At 41.5% G+C, this 21,051-nt stretch overlaps 1 protein-coding gene across 2 annotated transcripts in view; it reads right to left on the reverse strand.

The window, feature by feature from the left end:
- Nucleotides 1-21,051, reverse strand: part of PRDM15 (PR/SET domain 15) — a 32,772-nt gene that overhangs the window by 2,004 nt on the left and 9,717 nt on the right. The window contains exons 5-24 of one of the 2 annotated variants that reach the window (XM_084226657.1): nucleotides 20,244-20,496; nucleotides 19,006-19,131; nucleotides 16,574-16,672; nucleotides 15,571-15,798; nucleotides 14,803-14,938; nucleotides 13,581-13,759; nucleotides 12,824-12,918; nucleotides 11,999-12,086; nucleotides 11,133-11,300; nucleotides 9,922-10,016; nucleotides 8,460-8,591; nucleotides 7,941-8,075; nucleotides 5,449-5,612; nucleotides 4,925-5,004; nucleotides 4,231-4,350; nucleotides 3,409-3,540; nucleotides 2,840-2,923; nucleotides 2,476-2,651; nucleotides 1,276-1,356; nucleotides 731-943 (exon numbers count right to left, since the gene is read on the reverse strand). In XM_084226657.1, the coding sequence (XP_084082783.1) occupies nucleotides 731-943; nucleotides 1,276-1,356; nucleotides 2,476-2,651; nucleotides 2,840-2,923; nucleotides 3,409-3,540; nucleotides 4,231-4,350; nucleotides 4,925-5,004; nucleotides 5,449-5,612; nucleotides 7,941-8,075; nucleotides 8,460-8,591; nucleotides 9,922-10,016; nucleotides 11,133-11,300; nucleotides 11,999-12,086; nucleotides 12,824-12,918; nucleotides 13,581-13,759; nucleotides 14,803-14,938; nucleotides 15,571-15,798; nucleotides 16,574-16,672; nucleotides 19,006-19,131; nucleotides 20,244-20,496 (2,784 nt within the window). Of the gene's footprint in view, nucleotides 1-730; nucleotides 944-1,275; nucleotides 1,357-2,475; nucleotides 2,652-2,839; nucleotides 2,924-3,408; nucleotides 3,541-4,230; nucleotides 4,351-4,924; nucleotides 5,005-5,448; nucleotides 5,613-7,940; nucleotides 8,076-8,459; nucleotides 8,592-9,921; nucleotides 10,017-11,132; nucleotides 11,301-11,998; nucleotides 12,087-12,823; nucleotides 12,919-13,580; nucleotides 13,763-14,802; nucleotides 14,939-15,570; nucleotides 15,799-16,573; nucleotides 16,673-19,005; nucleotides 19,132-20,243; nucleotides 20,497-21,051 lie in introns of both variants that reach the window. The other variant, XM_084226656.1, reaches the window with a different exon arrangement.

Genomic DNA, 21,051 nt, shown 5'->3' on the forward strand with positions numbered 1-21,051 from the left:
GGTCGGGGCAGGAACAGGTGAGAGGCAGGATCGTAGAAAGGCAAAGAATGCTTTGTTCAAAAGAACCATGCAGCTTTATATGATAGATTCTGTGCTATTGGCTAACTAACAGAAACATCTTTCTCACGCATTGTCCTTGAGAGGAACAGAAAAATAAAGTAGAAAAACACTACCTGCAAATTGTTTACAGTCAACAAGTTATCATATCCTTCTAGCTCTTTAAAACTTCTCACAAGCTGCTGTGAGAAATGCTTGCCGTTTCTCTCTCTCTGTCCCATGGCATCCACATTCAGCCTTGGAGATTCTGACCACCAAACACCAGGGAAGTGCTAGTGGGCTCATATGGTGCCAGCAAGAGAAGTCACACACAGATAGGAATGCAGGAAACTTGGAATGTACCAGCTTCCAAGGGTAGAAGTAAGATGGTGATGGGAGAGAGGGATATGGAACATTCAGAACAAACAGACAAATTAACTTTCATTATTTTAATCCCAGCTTCAGCCAGCTAGTGGTATCTAGCAAACAAATTGATGATAACATCAGAGGAAATAAAAAAAACATGAGGAGCTTATTGGTCCAACTTCTTGGGTTTTTAAATCCATCTTTGTATTACCACAATTTATCCAATTAGCTCCAAATGTTCCAACCACTCTTTTGTGACCTTTTTTTAACCATAAGAAGGGTTATCCCTCTAAGCAATGCCACCCATCACCCTCCTCCTGCAGCTCACCTGTTGGATGCTCTGTACAGCTGAATTAGTTTCATCTCCAACATTCCCTGTGAATTCACCTTCCTTCTCTGTGTATTCACTGAAGGCAGGGTCCTCAGGCACTTGAGCTTCCTCCTCCTCACCTGACTTTTGTTTTCTTTTCTGGCCACTTTTAGGAGCTTTTACGTGCTGCTTCCCTTCTGGTAGTTCACCCTGTTCCAAGGCTAATTCCGGCTGGAACAACACATTTCCAAACAAAACATCAAGTCCTTTTGGTTAGTGAAGTTCCAAGTAAGAGACAATCACCTGAAGCTGGTTTACTGTCAGTTCTCAAGCAAAGAAACAAACTTTAGCAAAATCCTGACTCCAGGGATTGAGACCTCGCCCTGTAATTACATTCTGCCTGTTATACAACCAAGCAGATCCACAGCTTGTGGCTGCTTGGACATGTTCCACTGGAGCTGACTCTAAAAAAGCACATTCCTCACCCATCAGCCCACACCCAGCTGTGTTCTGTACCCAAAAAGTGCTGTCCCACCTCACCCTGCAGCAGGCCTGGAACTCACCTGAACAATCCCAATTGAAGAGGCATCAATGGTGGTTGTCTCTGGCAGCGGCTCTAAATCATCAATCCTCACTGAAAGAATCTGAACACAAAGAGGTGTCAGCTGCAGAACTGCAGCACTGCAAAGCACAGTCAAACAGCACAGCACTTCCCTAATAAACCCCATCACCAAGCAAAAGGGATGTAATCTAACACTTTACACATAGTATTTAATACAGGGAGTTAACTGTGGCTTTTAAAAATAACCTTTTGGCATATCACCTTTTCCCTCTCTCTCTAATCCAGCAAAATTTAAACACAGTAAAAGAACATGTCTATTTTCATATTCCAGACAGAACATAACCCTCTGGGACATGATGAATTCTACAGAAAACAATGTGTTTGGAAAAAATAAGTATTATGTTAGCATTTGAATTTATAAACCTATCAACTGTGTCCTATTTAATTATTTTCAGATGAATCTACACATCTCAGCTCATCGAAGAATAGAGACAAATTGCCCTCTGGATTTCAGATATGTAGCTGCATTTTAAATCCCTAAATCAATAAACAAAGCATTTTGTTGACTTTCTTCACAGTCATCATGATAAAACAGCAAAGCAATGCTAATGAAAACTTGGTAGTTAAAAAATTTTTAAAAAGCCTCAAAGGGAACAGACAAGCCTTAATCAAACCTCAACAGGAAATGCTAAGGAGAAACAATATTTAGAATGTAGAAAAACCCTGCTGGGGTCAGACAAACGTCCCTCTAATCCCCATTCTCTCCAGTCAGCATTCATCTTTAATACTGAGAATAATTTTGCATCATCAGCAGATGCTGCCATCACCTCTCTATTCACTGCCTCTTTCAGATCACTTCTGAATACAGAGAACACAATGGGGAAAAAAGAATCCATTATACTCACTAATGGATGGAGACAAAACATGAAAAAACATATATTTAAGCCGGAGTAGAAAAAGAAAAGAGATTTATATAATCAGAAGAACTTCATTTTTAGGGACTGAGAATCAGATAGTGAAATGGCTGATTCAGTTAAGTCCATGTTTCACAGATACTACCTAAAATTGGGCCCAAAAGAACAGGAAAAAAAGAGAGAGAAGGAAAGAAAGTAATTCCTTTCAAGTCACTGAAGATCATAAACATTCCTTTAAAAGAAAAAAAAATTTAAAATTCCACAATCCACCACTCAAACTCACTCACCTCTGGGTGTTTACGCCTCATGTGTCGACTCATGGACGCCCTGGTAGAAACCTTTGTGCCACACAGCTGACAGCTCTGGGCTTCCACCTTATCATGGGTGAGCTGGATGTGCTTCTGCAGCATGTAATCAGTGACATACTTCTTATCACACACTGAACACGTCCACTGTTTTCCTACTGGTGGCAGAGGGAAGGAAGGAAACCCAATGGATGAGCATCAGATTGCCAACGCCTCAATCAGAGCAATAATTTATGTTTGGTAACAGGATGTGCAACGTTAGTTCCAAGACTGGCCAGACTAAATCAAAATTAAGGAGTAAAATGAAGGTATTTTTTTGCTGGATACTGCTTTTTAGAGGGTTTACCTGTATGAATCAACTTGTGAGTCTCCATTGTGTTTCTCTCACTGAACGTCTTGCCACAGAGCTCACACATGAAATCTTTGATTCCTGCATGAAAAGTACATTTGGCACCTGTGAAAGCAGCCTAAAGGTATCTGGGACAATTCTGAGTTTTGTATTAGTAACATTAAAAAAATAAAAATCCCAGACAAAAAAAAGGCAGAAACCCAGCTTCACCAGCTATTTTTAGCTAAGCCATTCCACTATATCCATATAGAGCAGAAAATAAATCCTAGAGAAACTGACGTGGGAAGTAAAATTGTTTTGAGAAATCACAACATGAGCACTAACTTAAACTGCTACCCTAGACCAAGATTACCTTAAAAAACCCAAAACTTGATACCATCTAATCTGCATTAATTTGTAGAACAAGCGGTCCTGGCTGAGGACAGGACAAAATCTCACTTTTCAAAGAGCAGAACATGCATATTTTATTAGTTTTTGTCATACTGTCTGACTGCTCTATGTAAGAGTCCTCCTGGGAAAGATTTAACTGATTCAGGGCAACTTTTGTCCATCTTTGGAGCCCTCACCTGTGTGTCTCTTGTAATGCTTCAGCATGTTGACTTTCTGTGCAAATTTTCGGTGGCATTCCTTGCACTCGTATTCCTTAATCCCTTTGTGCAGCTTCATGTGGTGACGAAGGGCATGTTTTGTCTTCATTCCTGTGAGGCAGAAAGCACAGGACAGACACTTAAGCCATCACTCCCACCTTCAGGGGAGAAATCAGGCTCATGTTGTTAAGCAACAGCTCTGTTTTATATTTGCTGCAAGTCCACAGTTCCGTATTTTAAATGTTTATGTAGCAATTCACTTCATCATTATTATTTTAATTCCAGGAAAAAAACTCTGGAAAATATCTGAGTAATCATTGATAGATAAACAGTAGGGACAAGCAAAGATAAAACATCCTTAGAGGTGTCAGACTTACTACTGTCTCCCACTAAAGTACCAACTCAGACTTGGTCAAGCTGTAACATGAGAAATTTAAAAAAGTCAGTGACTTTGACTCTTGAGGCTCTTACAGAGAGAAATTACTCTATTTTTTAAGCCTGTGAAAAGCCTAGAATGAAAAGATCAAGTTGCATTCACTTTTGTGCTGCAAATCAGGCATTCCTCAACCCCACAGAAACAAATCCTACTAAAATCAGTGCTGTGTTATAGCCATGAAACCAAACTATACAAAATTAGGGCAGCTCACATAACAGCAATGCTCCTGATTAATACATTTTCTACCTCTCAAAAATGCAGGGTTTACAGCACTGCCACGATTCTCAGCATGGCAGTTGTTTAAGTTCAGATATTCACCTGCTACTCAGTATCACAATGAATGGAAAACAAGGCATCAGACATACCTTTGCCACACTCTGCACACAAGTATTCTCGGATATTATCATGGACTCGCATATGTTCTTTTAACATGTCTTTTCTAGCAAATGATTTGCCACATTGCTCACAAGCATGACTTTTTACACCTTGAAAATAAATTTAAAAGACAACATAAACAAAAAAAAATGTTAATGAGTAATGTGCATCTCCTAAAAATTGATTAAAGTGGTGAATTAGAGGGCAACAGCCCACCTATGCTGACAAGCACACCTTTCATGGATATTGTAGCCCAAATTAAATTAGAAGACTTTGAACAGAGAGAAAAGCTGTTTTTTTGGTGTGAGAAAAAAAAGATAAAGCCTGAGGTAGGAGAAGACTGAATAGCATGAAATAGTAATGAGCTGTTAAAAATGATTTTGCAATAGCAGGTTTCAGCCTGTGTAATGGCGAGAAGGTGGCATGGATAAGAATTTGGGAAAGAACAGAATACAGAATTAGGTGAATCCTACAAACATATCAATTAGGAATTTGGATTGTGTGCCCAGATCAAATCTCTTCATTAATACTACCTGCTTTGGAAAACTGACTTACTCTAAAAGAATAAATATTATATTTGTCTTGGTGTAATGTAGAGTGAAAATCCTCTAGCAAAAAAAGGCAGGCACTGGCAACTGAAATTTCTCTTTGGTATTGATAATAATAAAGAAACAACATTTTTACCTGTATGTATAAGCTTATGTCTTTCCAGATTTCCTATACTGTTAAAAATCCTGCCACAGATTTCACATGGATGGATGTATCTGAAACCAAAAAGACCAAAAACTGTGATTCTTCTCTCAAGGCAGAGGGGATTCTCAGGCATCTCTGTCACTAAGTGTATTTCATTTGCTAATACTAATTACTCCAAAAATTCCTTGAAGCACAAATTTTTCTAAAGGAGCCTTGAGAAACCCCAAGTTGACTGCAAGCTTGCAGCAGTCTGGCATTGCTATACACTCAATTTTTTTCAAAACCATTTATTAAAATCACTGATTTACACTTTGCAAAGCCCAAACTGGGGGGCTGCCGACTCACCAATCCGTGTGAAGCCGATCACCAGCGACACACATTTCAAGCTCATAATAATCACTTTAACCCAGCACTGCACAGTTATTTTAGCACAGCTAAATTCCCTAAGAGCACCCCAGGTGGCAGAACCATTAGAACTCCAAGCAGGCAGCTCTTCTGAGTGGAACAAGCCTTACTTTTGCACATTGGGGTCGGGCAGGTTCTCCCTGTGGATGACCATGTGCGCGTGGTACGTGGCCTTCAAGGCGAAGCGCCGGTTGCAGATGCTGCAGCCGTAACCCTTCTCCTTGTGCACGTCCATGATGTGCTTCAGGTACTCCTTCCCTCTGCCAAAGGTCAGCTGGGGAATGAACCAATAGTGAATGGAAGGGGGAAAAAAGTCCTCGGGCACGGCAATGAGCAGGTAACATCAAGCAGACGTAAATATCCTGTGTAGCACTAAAATCCAGCGTGCCACGGGATGAAAAACCTGTGACAGCTGGACAACTCTTTGGACATTACAAGCACACTGCTACAGGACATCAATTCACTCTTTTCTCTAGGTGGAGATGGTATCTCCACTTCTGCACAAGAAGAGGACCTTGAGTTGTTCATGCACTGAGGAACAGCCAGGTTTAACCTCCAACAGCTCACCTTGAGAGCAGTTTTGGTCACCACAGTATAGGGATGATATTAAACTACTGGAGAATGTCCAGAGAGCTACAGAGATGGTGAAGGGTCTGCAGGGGAAGCCTTGTGAGAGCCACTGAGGGCACTTGGTCTGTTCAGCCAAGAGAAGAGGAGACTGAGGGGAGACCTCACTGCAGTTACAACTTCCTTGTGAGGGGCAGAGGAGGGGCAGGCACTGATCTCTGCTCCGTGGGGACAGTGACAGGACTTGGGGAAATGGCCTGAAGTTGTGTCAGGGCAGGTTTAGGTTGGGTATTAGGGAAAGGTTCCTCCCACAGAGGATGGCTGGGTACTGAGCAGGCTCCCCAGGTTCTGGTCACCGCAGCAAGACAGAGCTCAAGGAGCGTTTGGACAATGCTCTCAGGCACATGGTGGGATTCCAGGGGCTGCACAGAGCCAGGAGCTGGACTCAGTGAGCCCTGAGGGTCCTTCCAACTCAGATTATTCTGTGACTCTGGAAGAGTGAGGACATCACAGATGGAGAAAATTCCTGCTGGGCTCTAGGGGCAAGGTGAGCTCCTGCCTGCACCATCAGCTTTGGCAGCAGCTCCTGAAGGGTTGGAATTTCCAGGCACTGCAGGGCAGTGACTCTGGCTCAGCCCCTGGGAGTGCTGCAGCTATGACAGACAGTGCTGCACTACTGAGCTCCAGATGTGCACATCCAGATGTGCTCCAGCATGCCAGGGTGAAGTGCCATAATGACACGGGCTTTTGCTCCAATTCTGGAACTAGTCAGGGCATTTCTAACAGCACTGCACAGCTTGGTGAAGATGCACTTTGACACCAAGTAAACCAGATTTTTTAAGAGCTCAGAAGAGAGATTCCTCCAGGAGTTACCTGTATTTGTTTTCTCTTTGGCTGTTCAGTGTCCCCATCTCCTCACATCAAATCCCATTTCCCACAGCTGTGCCCTTACACAACTGTTTACTTCACTAACACCTGCAAAAGCACTGAAAAAACCCCCAACTTCCAAAAAGATCTTTCTGATTTGAATGGCTCAACTGCCCTCACTTGGAAGCACACAATTTTATATAGTTTATGTACCCATGAAGTGTCAGGCAAGAAAAGCAGCACAGTGAAAGCAAGAACATGATGAACTGCTGTGACACCTCAACTTCACATGTTTTCTGACACAAAGTTAAAATCAGTTTGAACTGAAAACCATCTCCCAGATAAGAAAACTGAAATATTATTATCTCCAGGTCTTTAAATGAAGATAAATTAAGAACTTTCACCACATTAAGTGTGGGCTGTGAAATAAGCTCTGATTTCCAGGGTCAGTTCAGTGGCTGAACAACCAAAAATCCCCTGTCCCTGTGTCAGTTTAGCTGTTCTCACTGAGTGGTTTTGCACCCCAGCACAGTGTGCTCACCCAGGGAGGGCACAGAGTCCTTAAGGACCCATTATTTCTTTAGAAAATGGCAAAAGCCACACGGTGAGAAGTTTAAAAAATCTTCCTCTCTCAGCTGAAAACTAAGTGAATTACATTCCAGCAGCACTTCCAACACCATCCTGTTTGCAATGGAGCAGAGCAAGAATAAGCAGTCACACTGAACATAAACAGCAGTCTTACTCCTCCAAACTGGATACCCATTAAAGAACCTTCTGACCTCATAATAATTAATCAATCAATCAATCTGGGGACTCTATCAATCAGAAATGCTGTAAGCATTTAAAGTTGCACATAATTAAAAGGTAGTTAGAGATGTGACTGTTCCTTTATTGATCCTTCCTCCAGTTTTGCTTGTTTTCTTCCTCACAGGAAAAAGTGAATGTGTCTCTTTCCTTTTTTTAGTGTTTATCATCCCCCTAACTGGACACCACCTCAATTCTTATGGAATAGCCTCAGTTCACAGATCTTCTGCAGAAGACAGCAAACCTGAGAACTGGCCGTCTCTTTGAGAGCCCTTAATGTTATTTAAAATTCTGAATTATTTATAAATTCCTCCACTCCCTCCCCCATCCCAAAACGAGTTAATTTGAAAGTATTTAAAGCTACCTGGCACCTTTTGCAGCTATACTTGTGAGGCTCTAAATCTGCACTTTCATCAGAGTTGTCATCATTTTCCTCTGATGAGATTCCAATTTTACCAATGAACTCTTCCCTCTGGTGGTCATCCATTAGGGCTATGTCCTGTGTAAAGGGAAAGAATATTTTGTTTTAACAGATTAAACTTCTTCAAAAAGTAAGGCTTAGTCACCTTTTGCTTCCATGTAGACTGCTCTGCATTAACTGCTGTAATATTATTTATTTAAAATATCCTCCTGCTTCATTCAATCCAGAATTTCTCTGTCCAGGACCACATAAGGAATAACTTATTCAAACAACTAATATTAATTTTTCTGCATATAAAAGGAATTTTAATATAAAAACACTCAGCTGGTACAGTATTACATCAATAAAAGCATCTTTATGAGCACCACTGAGTGATACAATTCCCTTTAATTTCATTTAATTCCTTACAATTCAGTGTTGACAAAACAATCTGCCTTCTGTAACTGATTATTAACACAATACCTTAAAATGGACATGAATATGATCTCTCAGCACATCCACCCTGAAAAATTTACGTCCACAGATCTCACAGGTGTATTTCTTGTCTCCATGTGTTAGAAGGTGTTTGTTCATGTTGCTCCTACAAGAAAATACCTAAAAGGAAAAGAAAAGGAAGAAAAGATTTTTGGATTATGTCCAGCAGAGCTACAGTTCTTTGAAACCTATCCAGTGGAGAGCACAGAACACATTTACTGTCTTTTTTTATTCCTTCTGGCCAGAAACATGCAGGAGCTCCTGTTAGGAGTCTGCCTCAGAACTGCTGGCATGGCAAAATCTAGGGGCAGAGTTCCAAGGAACTGACTGAAACTAGCCATTTGTCATTAGAAACTAGCCCCAAATAGAGGGAGGGATCCCCCAAATTCCCAAGAAAAATGGCAAGTTTGAGGTGTTTTTTTCCCCAATTCCTGTGAAAACCAGGGGGGTTTTCCCCTCAAATTACCAGGAAAAGCAGGTGGTTTGGGGTTCCCTCCCACCTTGTTTCCTGGATAAAACAAAGTTCTCCAATTCCCAGGAAAAACAGGAGTGGACTTCCAAAAAAGCTGCAGCTCTACACGTAGTAGAGTTTGAAATATTTAGGCACTGTCTTTTCAATCACAAATGTTCCATCTGTCCCTAAAAAGATATAGCCACAAAATGTACCTTGACTGATATGAAACATATCCAAAGCATCAAAATCAGAGGTCTTCACATCAGCTGAAGAGTTCTTGAGTGCCTTTTGCACCATGAATCATTAAACATTTATAAAATCACATGTAAAACCCACACTCCTTGTGACAACAGTGACTTATGATCATGACTGTTGAACATTCAAATGCAACCATGCCATGACTACACCATGAATTCAGTTTTATTTCCCATGGAAGAGGATTCCCGATGCACACAATCAACTCCAGCTGTTCATAACCAGCCAAAAAAACTTCATTTTAAATAACATAAGCCACAAGATTGCACTGACACACACAGAGGCCATGTGACACTCTCCATTGTGCTGGGTGTCCTGAGGAAAGCTCAGGCTTGAAATGCAGTTTTGCTCTCATCTTTGTGCTGTCAGCTCCCACCATCCATGGCCACAGTGGGCTTGGATAAATAATGGAGCTACAGGTGTTTAAAGAGGAATATCCTGACTGCACTCTACATCCTCCATGGGCAGCTGTTCCAGAGCTCTGCCACCCTCAGTGTGAGGAATTTCTTCCCCATGCTGAGGTGGAACTTGTATTTTATTTTATGGCCTCTCCACCTCGTGCTGCTGCTGAGCACCACCGAAAAGAGTCTGGCACCATCCTCTGACACCCCTTGGAGATGTATGGATGTATGTAAATGTATGGATGGGTCTCCTCAGTTTTCTCCTCTCTGGACTGAGCAGGGCAGCAGCCCTGGAGCCACAATGCAGAGCCTCTCATGGCACAGTGGCACAAGCTCCTACCTTCCCACACACGGGGCAGCCCGAGGGCTCCTTCTTGTAGCGAACCATGCTCTCCGTGCTGTGCTCAAAGTCTTCTCTCTTCACACGTCTCACCCCTTAACACAGCAGTCCCCATCAAAAAAAAACAAAACAAGAAATAAACCATGGCTTTCCACTCCAGCCTGCAGGCCTGCTCAGGAGGAGACTGGCAAGAAGAGTGAAACACTGGGAAGGGCCTCAATGCAGGGGGAATTGCTAACAAAAGGGTGAATTCTAAATTAAAATGTGTTTTAAGAATATAGAAGCAGTCTGCCAAAGTCATGTGTTATGGCTTATTGGTTATTAAAGCAACTGTAAGGTGACTGAAAACACTTTTGTCAAAAACATTTTTGTCAACACCAGGAAACAGGCAGATCTAGTAGGCCTTGGCACTTCAATCTGGTATCTGGCTCAGAAATTCACCCTCACTAAGAAAGAGAGGAAATCTCTAAGGAGAGATGCAAGCATCCAGCATCAGCTGTAATGCCCAGAGAGGATTTCAGCCCTCTTTCTCTGCTACTTTCATGAGGGCAGAGGGCTCCTGTTCTACTCTGACCGCTGAAAATGAGACACTGCCAGTGTCTTGCAGCCCCTTGTCCTCAGGTTCATGACACAAAATAAACAATCTGGCTGCTGGTTTTTTTTTTTTAATCAGTTTTGGCTTTATCATCTAAGACACTAACCACATTCTAATACATGTTGAGCAATGTACCAACTTTTTCCAGTCTCTGAGTACCTGTAATATCTTTAGATGCTTGAGATTTTGAACAGTAAACCCTCATAACATCTCATTTTCATATATTCTCAAGTGTTTCAAAGATAACATGCTGACACTGTACTTATGTAGTAGTCACTCTCAGGAAGAGAGTGGCAAGTTAACTCTCTGCCTTCAGATTTTCAAGTTACCACACAAATTTTAAAAAAAGAAGAATAGGACTCAAAGAAAGAAAAAAAAATAAAATCAGGCAGTCTAAACTGCTGCAGAATAAGCCATGCAGCTTCTACATGACTGTTAATAGCTCTGGACCCACTACTGTGATTTTTCATGAAACTTGAAACTCTTGATCAGGTAACTGATTAAAAAAAGACAGTCACCATCCAAGAAGATCTAATGCACACTCTCATTTCCTTAACCTGCCCACCTCCACTGCTGTTTCAGGAGAAATAATGAGGTTGATCTGCAGTAAATTTACCTTCCAAGTGCCGCCTCTGATGGTCCAGCATGACATCCTTCCTGTAGAACATCTTATTGCAGATCTCACATGCAAACTTCTTATCCCCATGCTTTTTCTTGTGTTTTGAAAGGTTGCTGTTTGTAGAGAAGAATCTGAAACACATCTCACACTGGAATGTCTTGTCATCTGTAAGCAAGAGAAACCATGCAGCTCTTTAGAGCTGAAAGCAGGTTTTTGATGTTTGTGAGACAGGTGGTTCCTCTGTTGGATCTGGGTTTTAAACATGGAATCCATCACTATGCTCTAAGGGCAATTACCTGTGTGATTCTGGACTGAATTTTATTGTGGGGCCATAAAAGTAACCAGGATGGCATTTTCTGAGCATAAGATCACAGCAGAAATAATAGGATGGCTATGGGACAACAAGGGATGGCTATGGGACAAAAGCACAGGTTGGAGTGATACTAAGAAAAAAACATTTAGAGACTACTGCAACTATAAAGCTGGAGAAAGCTGAAGAAAACTGCAATCCCAAAAAACTACAAATTACCACTAATACTGGTCCTCTTTCCAGTTCCTCTGTTGCAGAGGAGTGAGGTGGAATTTAGTTTTAGGGAAAAAAGTTAAACAGAGATTATCTGTGAACAAAGGAAACACCAGTGTAGATATTACACAGGTGAGCAGGAGATATTAAAAAAATCCAATTCCTAAGTGGATGTGTTGCTCTACAGATTATTGGTTACACTTTTCTTATCAAAAAAACATGTTGCTTCTTGTGATGATGACAAAAACCTAAATCCCTAATCCCTTTCTGTAGCTCCTCTGCTGAGATGGATTTGGGGACATCTTCCCAGAATGGAGCAGAGGAAGTTATCCATTCTCACCTGTCCTGCAGTTGTGGAATTCCAGTGCACTCTCTATCCGAAAGGCCTTTTCACACGTGGTGCACTTGTATCTGTACTCACTGTCCACCTGAGGATCACAAACAGGAAAAGCCAAGTCACATCTGACAGAGAAATTCTAAACCTCAAATACTTCTTTTGTTTTCTGTTCTTTCCAATTTTTAATCCTTCAAGAGGGCATTTATCTTCTGACGCTGTATTATCCTGCCATGTTCCTACATCTGAGCTATAAAAAACCACAAAAACTATGCTCCTGTGTGGATGTGGAATATCTTGTCCAACACAGACACAGAATGATTGAGAAGCAAGATGTGATCTGACTCATCTTCCAGAAGAGGTGGCAGAAATCTGAGAGTTAAGGACCCTGGTGCCAAGCAACAATGGAAATTTTCACTAATAAGGTGCCACTACAGGATTGTTTAATATTTCTATGGCAGCAGCCTCCAAAGAGAGAGTTCACACATTAAAGGAATGATAATGGGGAGAAATCAAACAGGACAAGCAAACAAGAATGGAACAACCCCATTTAGCAGCATAACTCAAGTCAGGTCTCACCTCTGTATCAGGTCCAGCTAACTCCAGCTTGTCTTGCTGGAATTGATGCCTGAAAGCAATTTTCTATAGGAAAAGGACTTGCACATGCTCAAAAGCACTTTTCAAATCTGTCAATTATTCTAAGATGTTAACACTCCCTCTCTGTCCTTTCTCATTCACATGGGATACCTGCTCACAGGAGCAGGGCATGCTCACACCTGGAATCTCACTGTGCCTTTCCACACAGACCCTGCAAGAGCCCCTTCCACTCACTTCATTCCTGCTGTGCTTGTATGAAACGTGCTGCTTCAAGCTCTCCTTCCTGCTGAACAGCTTTGCACATTCCTCACATTTAAACAGTTTGTCACCTGAGGGGATCAATCAAGATGAAAGGGAAGTAGTCAGTGATTGATAATAACCAACTCCAGGCAAGGCAAAGGAAACCAAAGCACAAGCCATTGCAAACACACAGGCTAGTGATGAAAAATTTAGTATTGCAGGAGATCTAACTAGTGAATTTTAACCATTTCCAACAATTTTGGTTTAGCTCCCCCACCCTTTTTCAGTAATGATTTTTCACAGAACCTTTAGAATAGGACACAGACCCCTGGAACTGCAAATCACAGGTGGAAAAACACCTGACATTTACACAGCTATGTTACCCACATGCCTGTGAAGGTGGGGGTGATATTTATGTATCAATTTAAAGGCAAAAAAAGCTTTGGAAAAAAGATCACATCCTTGCCCTGATTTAAAAGATGTACCTAATTCAAATTTTAAATATTTTCAACTTCAATTCTGCATTATCTGTTGCAACAGATAACTATTATCTTCTCATGCTTTGGTCTGAAAAATTAAGAGTTTCCTAGAGAGACTTAAAAGAAAGAAAAAAGCAAAACCAGCTCTTATAAATACATATCCCAAACCCTAAAATGAGCCCTGCTGTTTAACTCAAAGGTGGAACCAAGACATAAAATCAATTACAATCAAGACATAAAATCAATCCCAGGCAAGGGAAAAGCCAACCCACCATGAGAACGGATGTGCCTGCTGAGGTTGCTGCTGTTCTGGAAGATCTTACTGCAGATGCTGCACTGATAGACCCTCTTGTGCTCCCCCAGCTGCTTTATCAGCTTCCGCCGAATCCCGTGTCTACTGGAGAGAATGAAACTTCTTTTGAGGGACATGGTGTTTTGGTGATGAGCAAACCTACTGGATTAGAGAGAAAGGCAGGGACTGAAAGCTAGCCCACAGGTTGCAACAGAGTTCCACCAGCTAGTAAAAACTAGAGGAGTGTTAAATTCAGCTCCTGGCAGGAGGGAGGGGGCCTGGATGGAGCTTCCCCAGCTCTGAGGTGCTCCCCTGGCCACCCCCTGGAAGCTGCAGATGTCACTCATTCCAAATTTTCTTCACCCAGAACCAATGAAGCAAAAAGCAACAGCAGAGATTCTCTTTGCAGGCCCCTCAGAGGAACAGAAAGGATCTGCTCTGCTCTGAAAGCATCAGCACTAGCTCAGCTTAGGGAGCTTGGCAGTCCCCATGTCAAAGCTGTATTTGGGCAGAGGCAGCAGGGTGCCAAGCAGTACTGTGCCATTTCCCAGCACAACCACATGCTGAAATGACTTTTGATGGCTCTCTGTCTGCTAAAGACTTCAATATCTACCATTACTAGCTAATTCATAAAAGTGCTCTGTTATACAAAAAGAAAAATAAATTCAAAAGGCCAATTTTACCAAGACAAAAAGACACCAAAGAACCTGAATTAATTACATGATACTTAAGAGTCTCCCTGAAGTTCTGTTATACTGAAGTTTTCCCCTCCTACTGATCCAAATCTGGAGTATCACAGCAAAATCAACATGGCCATTCATGAGCTAAGATGACAAGCAAGACTGAATAATAATAAAAACTATTAACATATTCTGAAAGAAAAAAATCTCTTTGCCTGTCTTATCACTAACATTCAATGGGAATAAATTTCACCTTGCAGCTGTAGGAGGCTTTTGGGAACACAGAATAACAGCAATAACATGATGAAAAAAGAAATTTTCATTTATGTTATGTTCCAATGTACAAGTTATGTACCAGTGTACAAGTGGCACTCAAAATCACCTCTTGAAGCAGCAGCAGCATCACACAATTTTATGCTGATAAAAAAGAGCATCTGTGTGCCCAGAAGTTGAGCAGAACTGTTGCATTCTACATCATCTTAGATACAAGTAAGAGGAAATTGTGCATCCCAGAACACTTACTTTGTCACTGAGCTGATGCTGTTTGTGCTGCTGGGCATTGTTCCTAAAACCAGATCCATAATCCTCTCTTCTGGAGCTGGAGGCAGGGCCACCTCTTCTGGAGGGACCTTGGCCACAGCGTCAGCCGCATGTTCCACTGCACACACACCAAAGAAACAAATACAGCAGTAATGTGGACAGCTGGAAGCAAAACCTCAAATGCAGGATTTGTAATAAGAGGTGGCACTGGACAAATCAATTGTCCACAAACACATTCAAAGAATCATAGAACAGTGTGGGTTGGAAGGGACTGTTAAAAATCTAATCCAACCCCCTGCCATGGGCAGGGACATCTCACCTTTTTCTAACTTCTTATCTTTCCAAACTTCTACTGCAGGGTCAGTTGACCAAGCATCACAAAATTTCCTATTAGAACATCCCTTCAAGGAAGGTAAAGCCCTTTCTAAACTAAACTTGAGGTAGACAGAGAAAGATTTGTCCTCCTGAGAGGAAGAATGCTGCCTCTCCTGTTCCTTCTTGCAGTTCTCATTACCCTGTGTTTCTCTGGGGCTGTCTACAAACCATCACAGAAGAAGGCAGGTGACTGGCTGTAGGTGCTGCCTTCAAGGCCCTCAGAAATAACTAACAAAACTTGTAAATTGGCAGCTTTAGTGATCTAACTAAATACCTCCACCTTGTCTCTGCTGCTTTTTAGGCCTTTCTGCAAAGGCATTGTCACAGATGTGTAAACAGATATATTGCTTAGCATTTTGTAGATTTCTGTTTTACCTGCAGAATCTTTCTCTTCATCAATGACAAGAGGTGTTTCTACTTTTGCTGTTTTGGCTTTTCTTCCCCTCCTGGCCTTTCTCCTCGAGTCTGTGCTGGCACTGGCTGCATCACTCGCCACTGGTTGATCTGCTGGCACAGCCTCTGCTGCTTTCTCTGCTTTCTCAGCATCATTTTGGCAGCTTGGGGAGGCACCTTTGGCTTGTTCCAGGTGACTCAGCAAGTGCTCTGGGTGGATAGGGAAGAACAGGAGAGCAAGGATTAAATTATCCTTAAAATACTCAAATTGAACTAGTTGAAGCCCATCTAACAGATCCATTTCACTTTGCAGTGACTTACTTCAAATTATTTCAACAGCAGTCACAATATCTTCACAAATCAAAGCCTACAGCTTATTCAACAGTCACAAGAACTGAATTTTCAAGGAGATTTGTTGATATCAAAGTAAAAATTTGTGTTTCTAATAATGGGTGCATTTTTCCAAATGTCCAAGTTATTTACTGACCGAAGTCCCCTTTTCAAAAAAGATCCATCAAATGGCCAAAGCTTCTAAATAATTTTAAGCTCCTCTGAAAAATTGCATAAAATAGCTTCAAAAGAAATGCAGAAAAAAATATATACTTCATTACCCTTACTAAATCTGTGCCATAAATACCAGATGGACAACATCACAAAGTATAACCTGGCATCACTGACCTTCACACTGCTCATGCAGCTCCCTATCCTTGATTTTCCTGACAGTCCCATCATCTTCTAGATCATAGTTTTATTTCTTCTAGATTCAACATTACAGCTGTTTGTCCAGAGACTGAACACTGCCATGGTCAAAACATCCAAAATATCCTTGTTCTACCTTCCCTACTACTGCTTTCCTTAAAGGAACACAAAATTTAAAACTTTTCTCATACTGCACCATGGATGGTGCATGGCTTCACAGCCATGGGAGAGCAGAACTCTGCTGATGATTCTCAGTGCTCTCCCAAGAATTTCTAGCACTTCCTACCTGTCAGCAGCTGGGGCTCTTGGAAAGCAGATGAACACACTTTACACGTCCACTGGTTGGGCTTTGCTTCTGCTGTTCCACTGCCTTCTGGAGTGTTCACTAAATCACAACAAGAAATACTGAAATACTCTGCAAATGGGGAGGTGGTAAACCCCTGTAACTTTGTTTATCTTGCAGTAACTCCCTGAGTATCACAAGGCACAATTTAAGCAGTAAGAGGCCCCTAGGGGCAGCTGGGACCATTTCAGGATTCTCCAAACATGTAGAGTTGAACTACTGGAAAATATAAATGATGCCAGGAGAGAGTATCAGTGCCCTTGTAAAATCCTGAGGGCTCCTTTAGCACTTTCTAAACAACTGTGTTCATAAAAGGCATGGCATAAAGCAGTTTTTAGCACCTTTAAAACCAGAGCTACCAGTCTTCTTATGGATTAGCTGAGGACAGAAACCTCTGTGAAGGGCATTGCAGAGTAAGAACATTTGGATTAATGGAAGTAAGGGTGAGGACAATGAAAACCTGGGTTTCAGCAGTTTCATTAATTAGATGTGCTATGAAATCACCATACTAATACTTTAATTAACACATCAACTCAAGAAAGGTGAAGAAATTAGGGCAAAAATGAAACTGGAATAAAAAAAAAAAAAACCAGGAAGAGTAACTCTGTTCACAGTCCTTTGTATTTCAGTCCTTAGATGATATATTTAAATTGTCAAGAGGATCTGATAAATCTGGACTGATTCAGAGATTTTTTTGGCACACAAAAAGCTGACTAAGACTCCTCCTGCAGAGGAGGAGGATGACACAGAAGTCAGGGTAAGTGAATGGCAGCACAGGGAATTCAAATTGTGCCTCAGTTTCTGCCACAGATTTCCTAGATGGTCATTACATGCCAGCTCATCTCTCTCTGCCTGAGGACCCCATCTGTAAAGGGACAGTAAAGTTCTTCCTTCTTTTCAGTGTTGGCTCTTGAACCAAAATAAAGGATTCTCTGAGGCAGAGGCTGTTCTCTGCTACAAGATACATTCCACACTCTGCACTACAGAGGTGTGATCTCATCCATGCTGCAATAAATAAATTAATAAAAAATCACTTGGCAATACAGCAACAAAAATTTTCTCTTCACAGGCTTCATAAAGAACTTCTTGAGGGCTCTGTCCAGGAGGACAAAAGCAGCAAACCAAGATTCTGTGTACGTTAATTGTGCCTGACTCTGCACTTCCCTTGCTCCTTAGCTGCATCTTGTACTGGTTTGTCAGGAAGAGTCAGGTCCTCCTTAAGTTCCCACTTCCTCAGGCTTTCAGGGCAGCTGCAGGGCAACCTGGCTGACTTGGAACCACAGATCTGACAGCTGGCAACCGCTTGAGGTATATGACTTGAGGCAAACAAAATCAAAAGAAGAAAATTTTGTTTTGGAAGCACCAAATCAGTGGGAGCACCTCAGGGTTCCCAAAATAGAAAAGGCAGCATTTTGTTTCTACTGAAGTTGGACTTTAAGGCAGTAGGGTGAAGAATGTAGGAGGGGTTGTTCCAATTCTTCATTTTACCTCTGGAAAAATCAATAATGCCAAAGACAACTCCTCAGTCAACTTCACAGTTTAGCTGTGACAGAACCCAAGCTGACAAATGGATCCTCTGATCAGCTGCTCTGTACATGTCTGCAACAACACCCCTCCTTTCCTCCCAGCTACTTTGAATAAGCAAAGTTTAGGAAAATAACCCCTCAAAGAGCAGATCTAGAATGGTTTTCTTTTGATCTTGTGTACTCTGAGTGTAATTTTTGAAATTTGTGTTAAGTGGGTTCTTAATTACATTTTTCCACTTTGCAGAGGCTGGGTGGGGGGAGCACTGCTTTGTAATGAATCCTTGGGACAGAGTTCCTATGACACTACCAGATATTTCCTCAGCCACATGTTCTTTGCCAAGAGGATATGTATTGCTCATAAGTTTATTGAAATTTTAGTTTCTGTAGCTCAGAATAGTTTGAACCCTAATAGTGCCATATACTGTGGTGTTGTAATTTGGGGATAACCAATGTTCTTGTCATTTCCAAATATTTGAAATGTTTTCTTCTAGAGCTTGGCCTGATCATTTGAATTACTACACTTTGCACAGGCAGAATGAAGATTTTCTTGGGGATTACCCCCATCCCAACACTAACCATCTCCAAAGTTAGGACTGTTTGTGGTTTTCATGAAAATAATCTGCCTAAAAGTTTTTTGGCTCCTCTGTCACTTTTTAACCTGTGTATGTACTTTAAGCACTGTGCCCATGAAAATTAAAAGAAAAAAAATCAGGCTTTCAAATCCTCTCAAAATTAGTATTTGCCAGAAGTTATATATCCATAATACACGCGTTGGAGTGTTACACCTAACAGCTCTGCAGACCTGTATCTGTCCTCTATTTTCCTTAAGAGCACTCTAATTTTGCATACCTGCTGGATCAGCTGCTAGCATGCTGGATTTCTTGTTTTTTTTATGGGGTAAGACAGCAGATGAAGGTTTTGAAGAGACATTATTATTCCCTTCTTTATCAGACTCCATTGCTACCAAGGATGTATCTGTGAAGAGGAAAAAAAGTTCATCTTCTTTACTGCCCAGACCCTTTGACTCTTGCTCTGTGCTGAGGGCAGTAACCACAGGCAGAAAGGTTTATTCTGTAACAGACCTGCAAATAACATTCTCATGGAAAATTTTAACCAGGGCATTCTTATAGCTGAATCCCACCCACTGTGCCTTAAATATTCTGGAGTGAACCATGAAGTGCTGAACAGTATTTTAAAATACCCATAATCCCCAAAAAATACATGAACAGGTTAAATTAAAGAGGGAAAATATGAAACCTCTCAGTTAATACCAACTGGAAACATCTCAGAGCTCAGAAACACGTCAACTGCATTGATTTAGCTGTAGCACTTGAGACTCTGCTTAGGATCAAGGGCAGCCATAAAGCTGGTGGCAATGGCTTCTTCCCAAATTTGTCACCCCAAATTATACCCAGCAGAGCAGTAATAACATCCAGGGAGTACTCCCAGCTCAAGAGCAAGAAGAAAACACCCTTGCAATGTCAAAGGATCTTGCCTTTCAGCTGTAGAAATGGAAAAGTAGGAGGAAACAAAGGGGAAAACACTGGAACTTGTGGCAGTTCTAATTCAGATACTAAAATATCTGCTGCCTTTCTTTCCAATGCACAGCCACGTATCTTACTCTAGTGGGTCCCATATGAGGTTACTTAAGAGAAATCTAGTTTTTTAGAACTCTGTAACAGTTCTCAGGAAAACCAAACCATTTTCACTGCAACTGAAAAATGGCTTCTTTATCAAATCTGCATACAGATTTCTCTGATAATTGAGCTCCTTTGCTGTTCTACCCAGAAATGACTTGATACAAATTATTTGATACACCAAATCTTTAGATAAGGACTACTTATCCAGTCTGTCCACTCTGAGGAGGCTGAACCATTAACTAGGCCACCTGTTTTTAAAAACACCTGGCTGTATCATGGTGAAGAATCTACACTTTCCTCTTGCAGGACACCCACGTGTGCAGGCTGGCCTGACTCTGCAGGATAAGAACCTACTGGATAAACAGCACTGTCAACTCCAACAGCCAGGGACTATCAGTCCCTGCCAGCACTGGGCCCTTAGGAAGGAAGAAAGGCCCCCACACATACCATTGGCAACACTAGTGACCTGCTTCAGCACTGGCTTTTCCATTTTTTTGGCGTAAAAAGCTGCATACCACACTCGCAGCTCAGTTCCTGGGGGGATGTCCTGGCAGGTGGTGAAGTAAATGTCATTGTCATGCTGGAAGGCTGTGAGGTTTTGGTGTTCATACTCGGTGGCTGGGCGCACCATCATCATCCAGTTGCAATCATCTTCGTTTGTGGTGTCAAAATACACCAGGGGCCCTTCCTTCTGGAACACCTGCCAAGCAAAATGTGCACAGAATAAAAACCCTGAGAAGTGATATAAAGTGAAATATTTTCTGCTTTTGCAGTGGTTTCTTCTCAGTGGGTATCAGGGACAAAGGAAGCCTCAAGTCCTGCATCAGGGATCTTTTATTTATTATTCATCTTTTAATTTTTTTAATTAATTATTCATCTTTTATTTATTCACACCTTGTCTGTCTCAGAGACAGACAACCAAGAGCAAGACTGGAACAAACTGAACAAAATCATCCCAAAAATTCTTGCTATAGCCACCAGTTTTCAAAAAAATTACTGCATACATGAATGGAAGGGTATCCAAATAGCCATCAGCCCAAGGCACTCTTCTAAATCTTTACTTCTGAGTTATGTATTAGTGGAAACTAAGGCTGGATTCCATTCTTAATGTAGCACTTTTCTTACCAAAACTTGTCAAGAGAGGAATAAAACAAATGCAAGACAGAAAAAACCCCACTTATTCTGCATGTTCCATAAACCTAATGCATATGTGGCTCATTAGGCAAATTCAATCAAATTGAAGAGACTCATTAAA

This window comes from Fringilla coelebs, assembly GCF_963513975.1.
Source record: "Fringilla coelebs genome assembly, chromosome: 2".
Classification (NCBI taxonomy): Eukaryota; Metazoa; Chordata; class Aves; order Passeriformes; family Fringillidae; genus Fringilla; species Fringilla coelebs.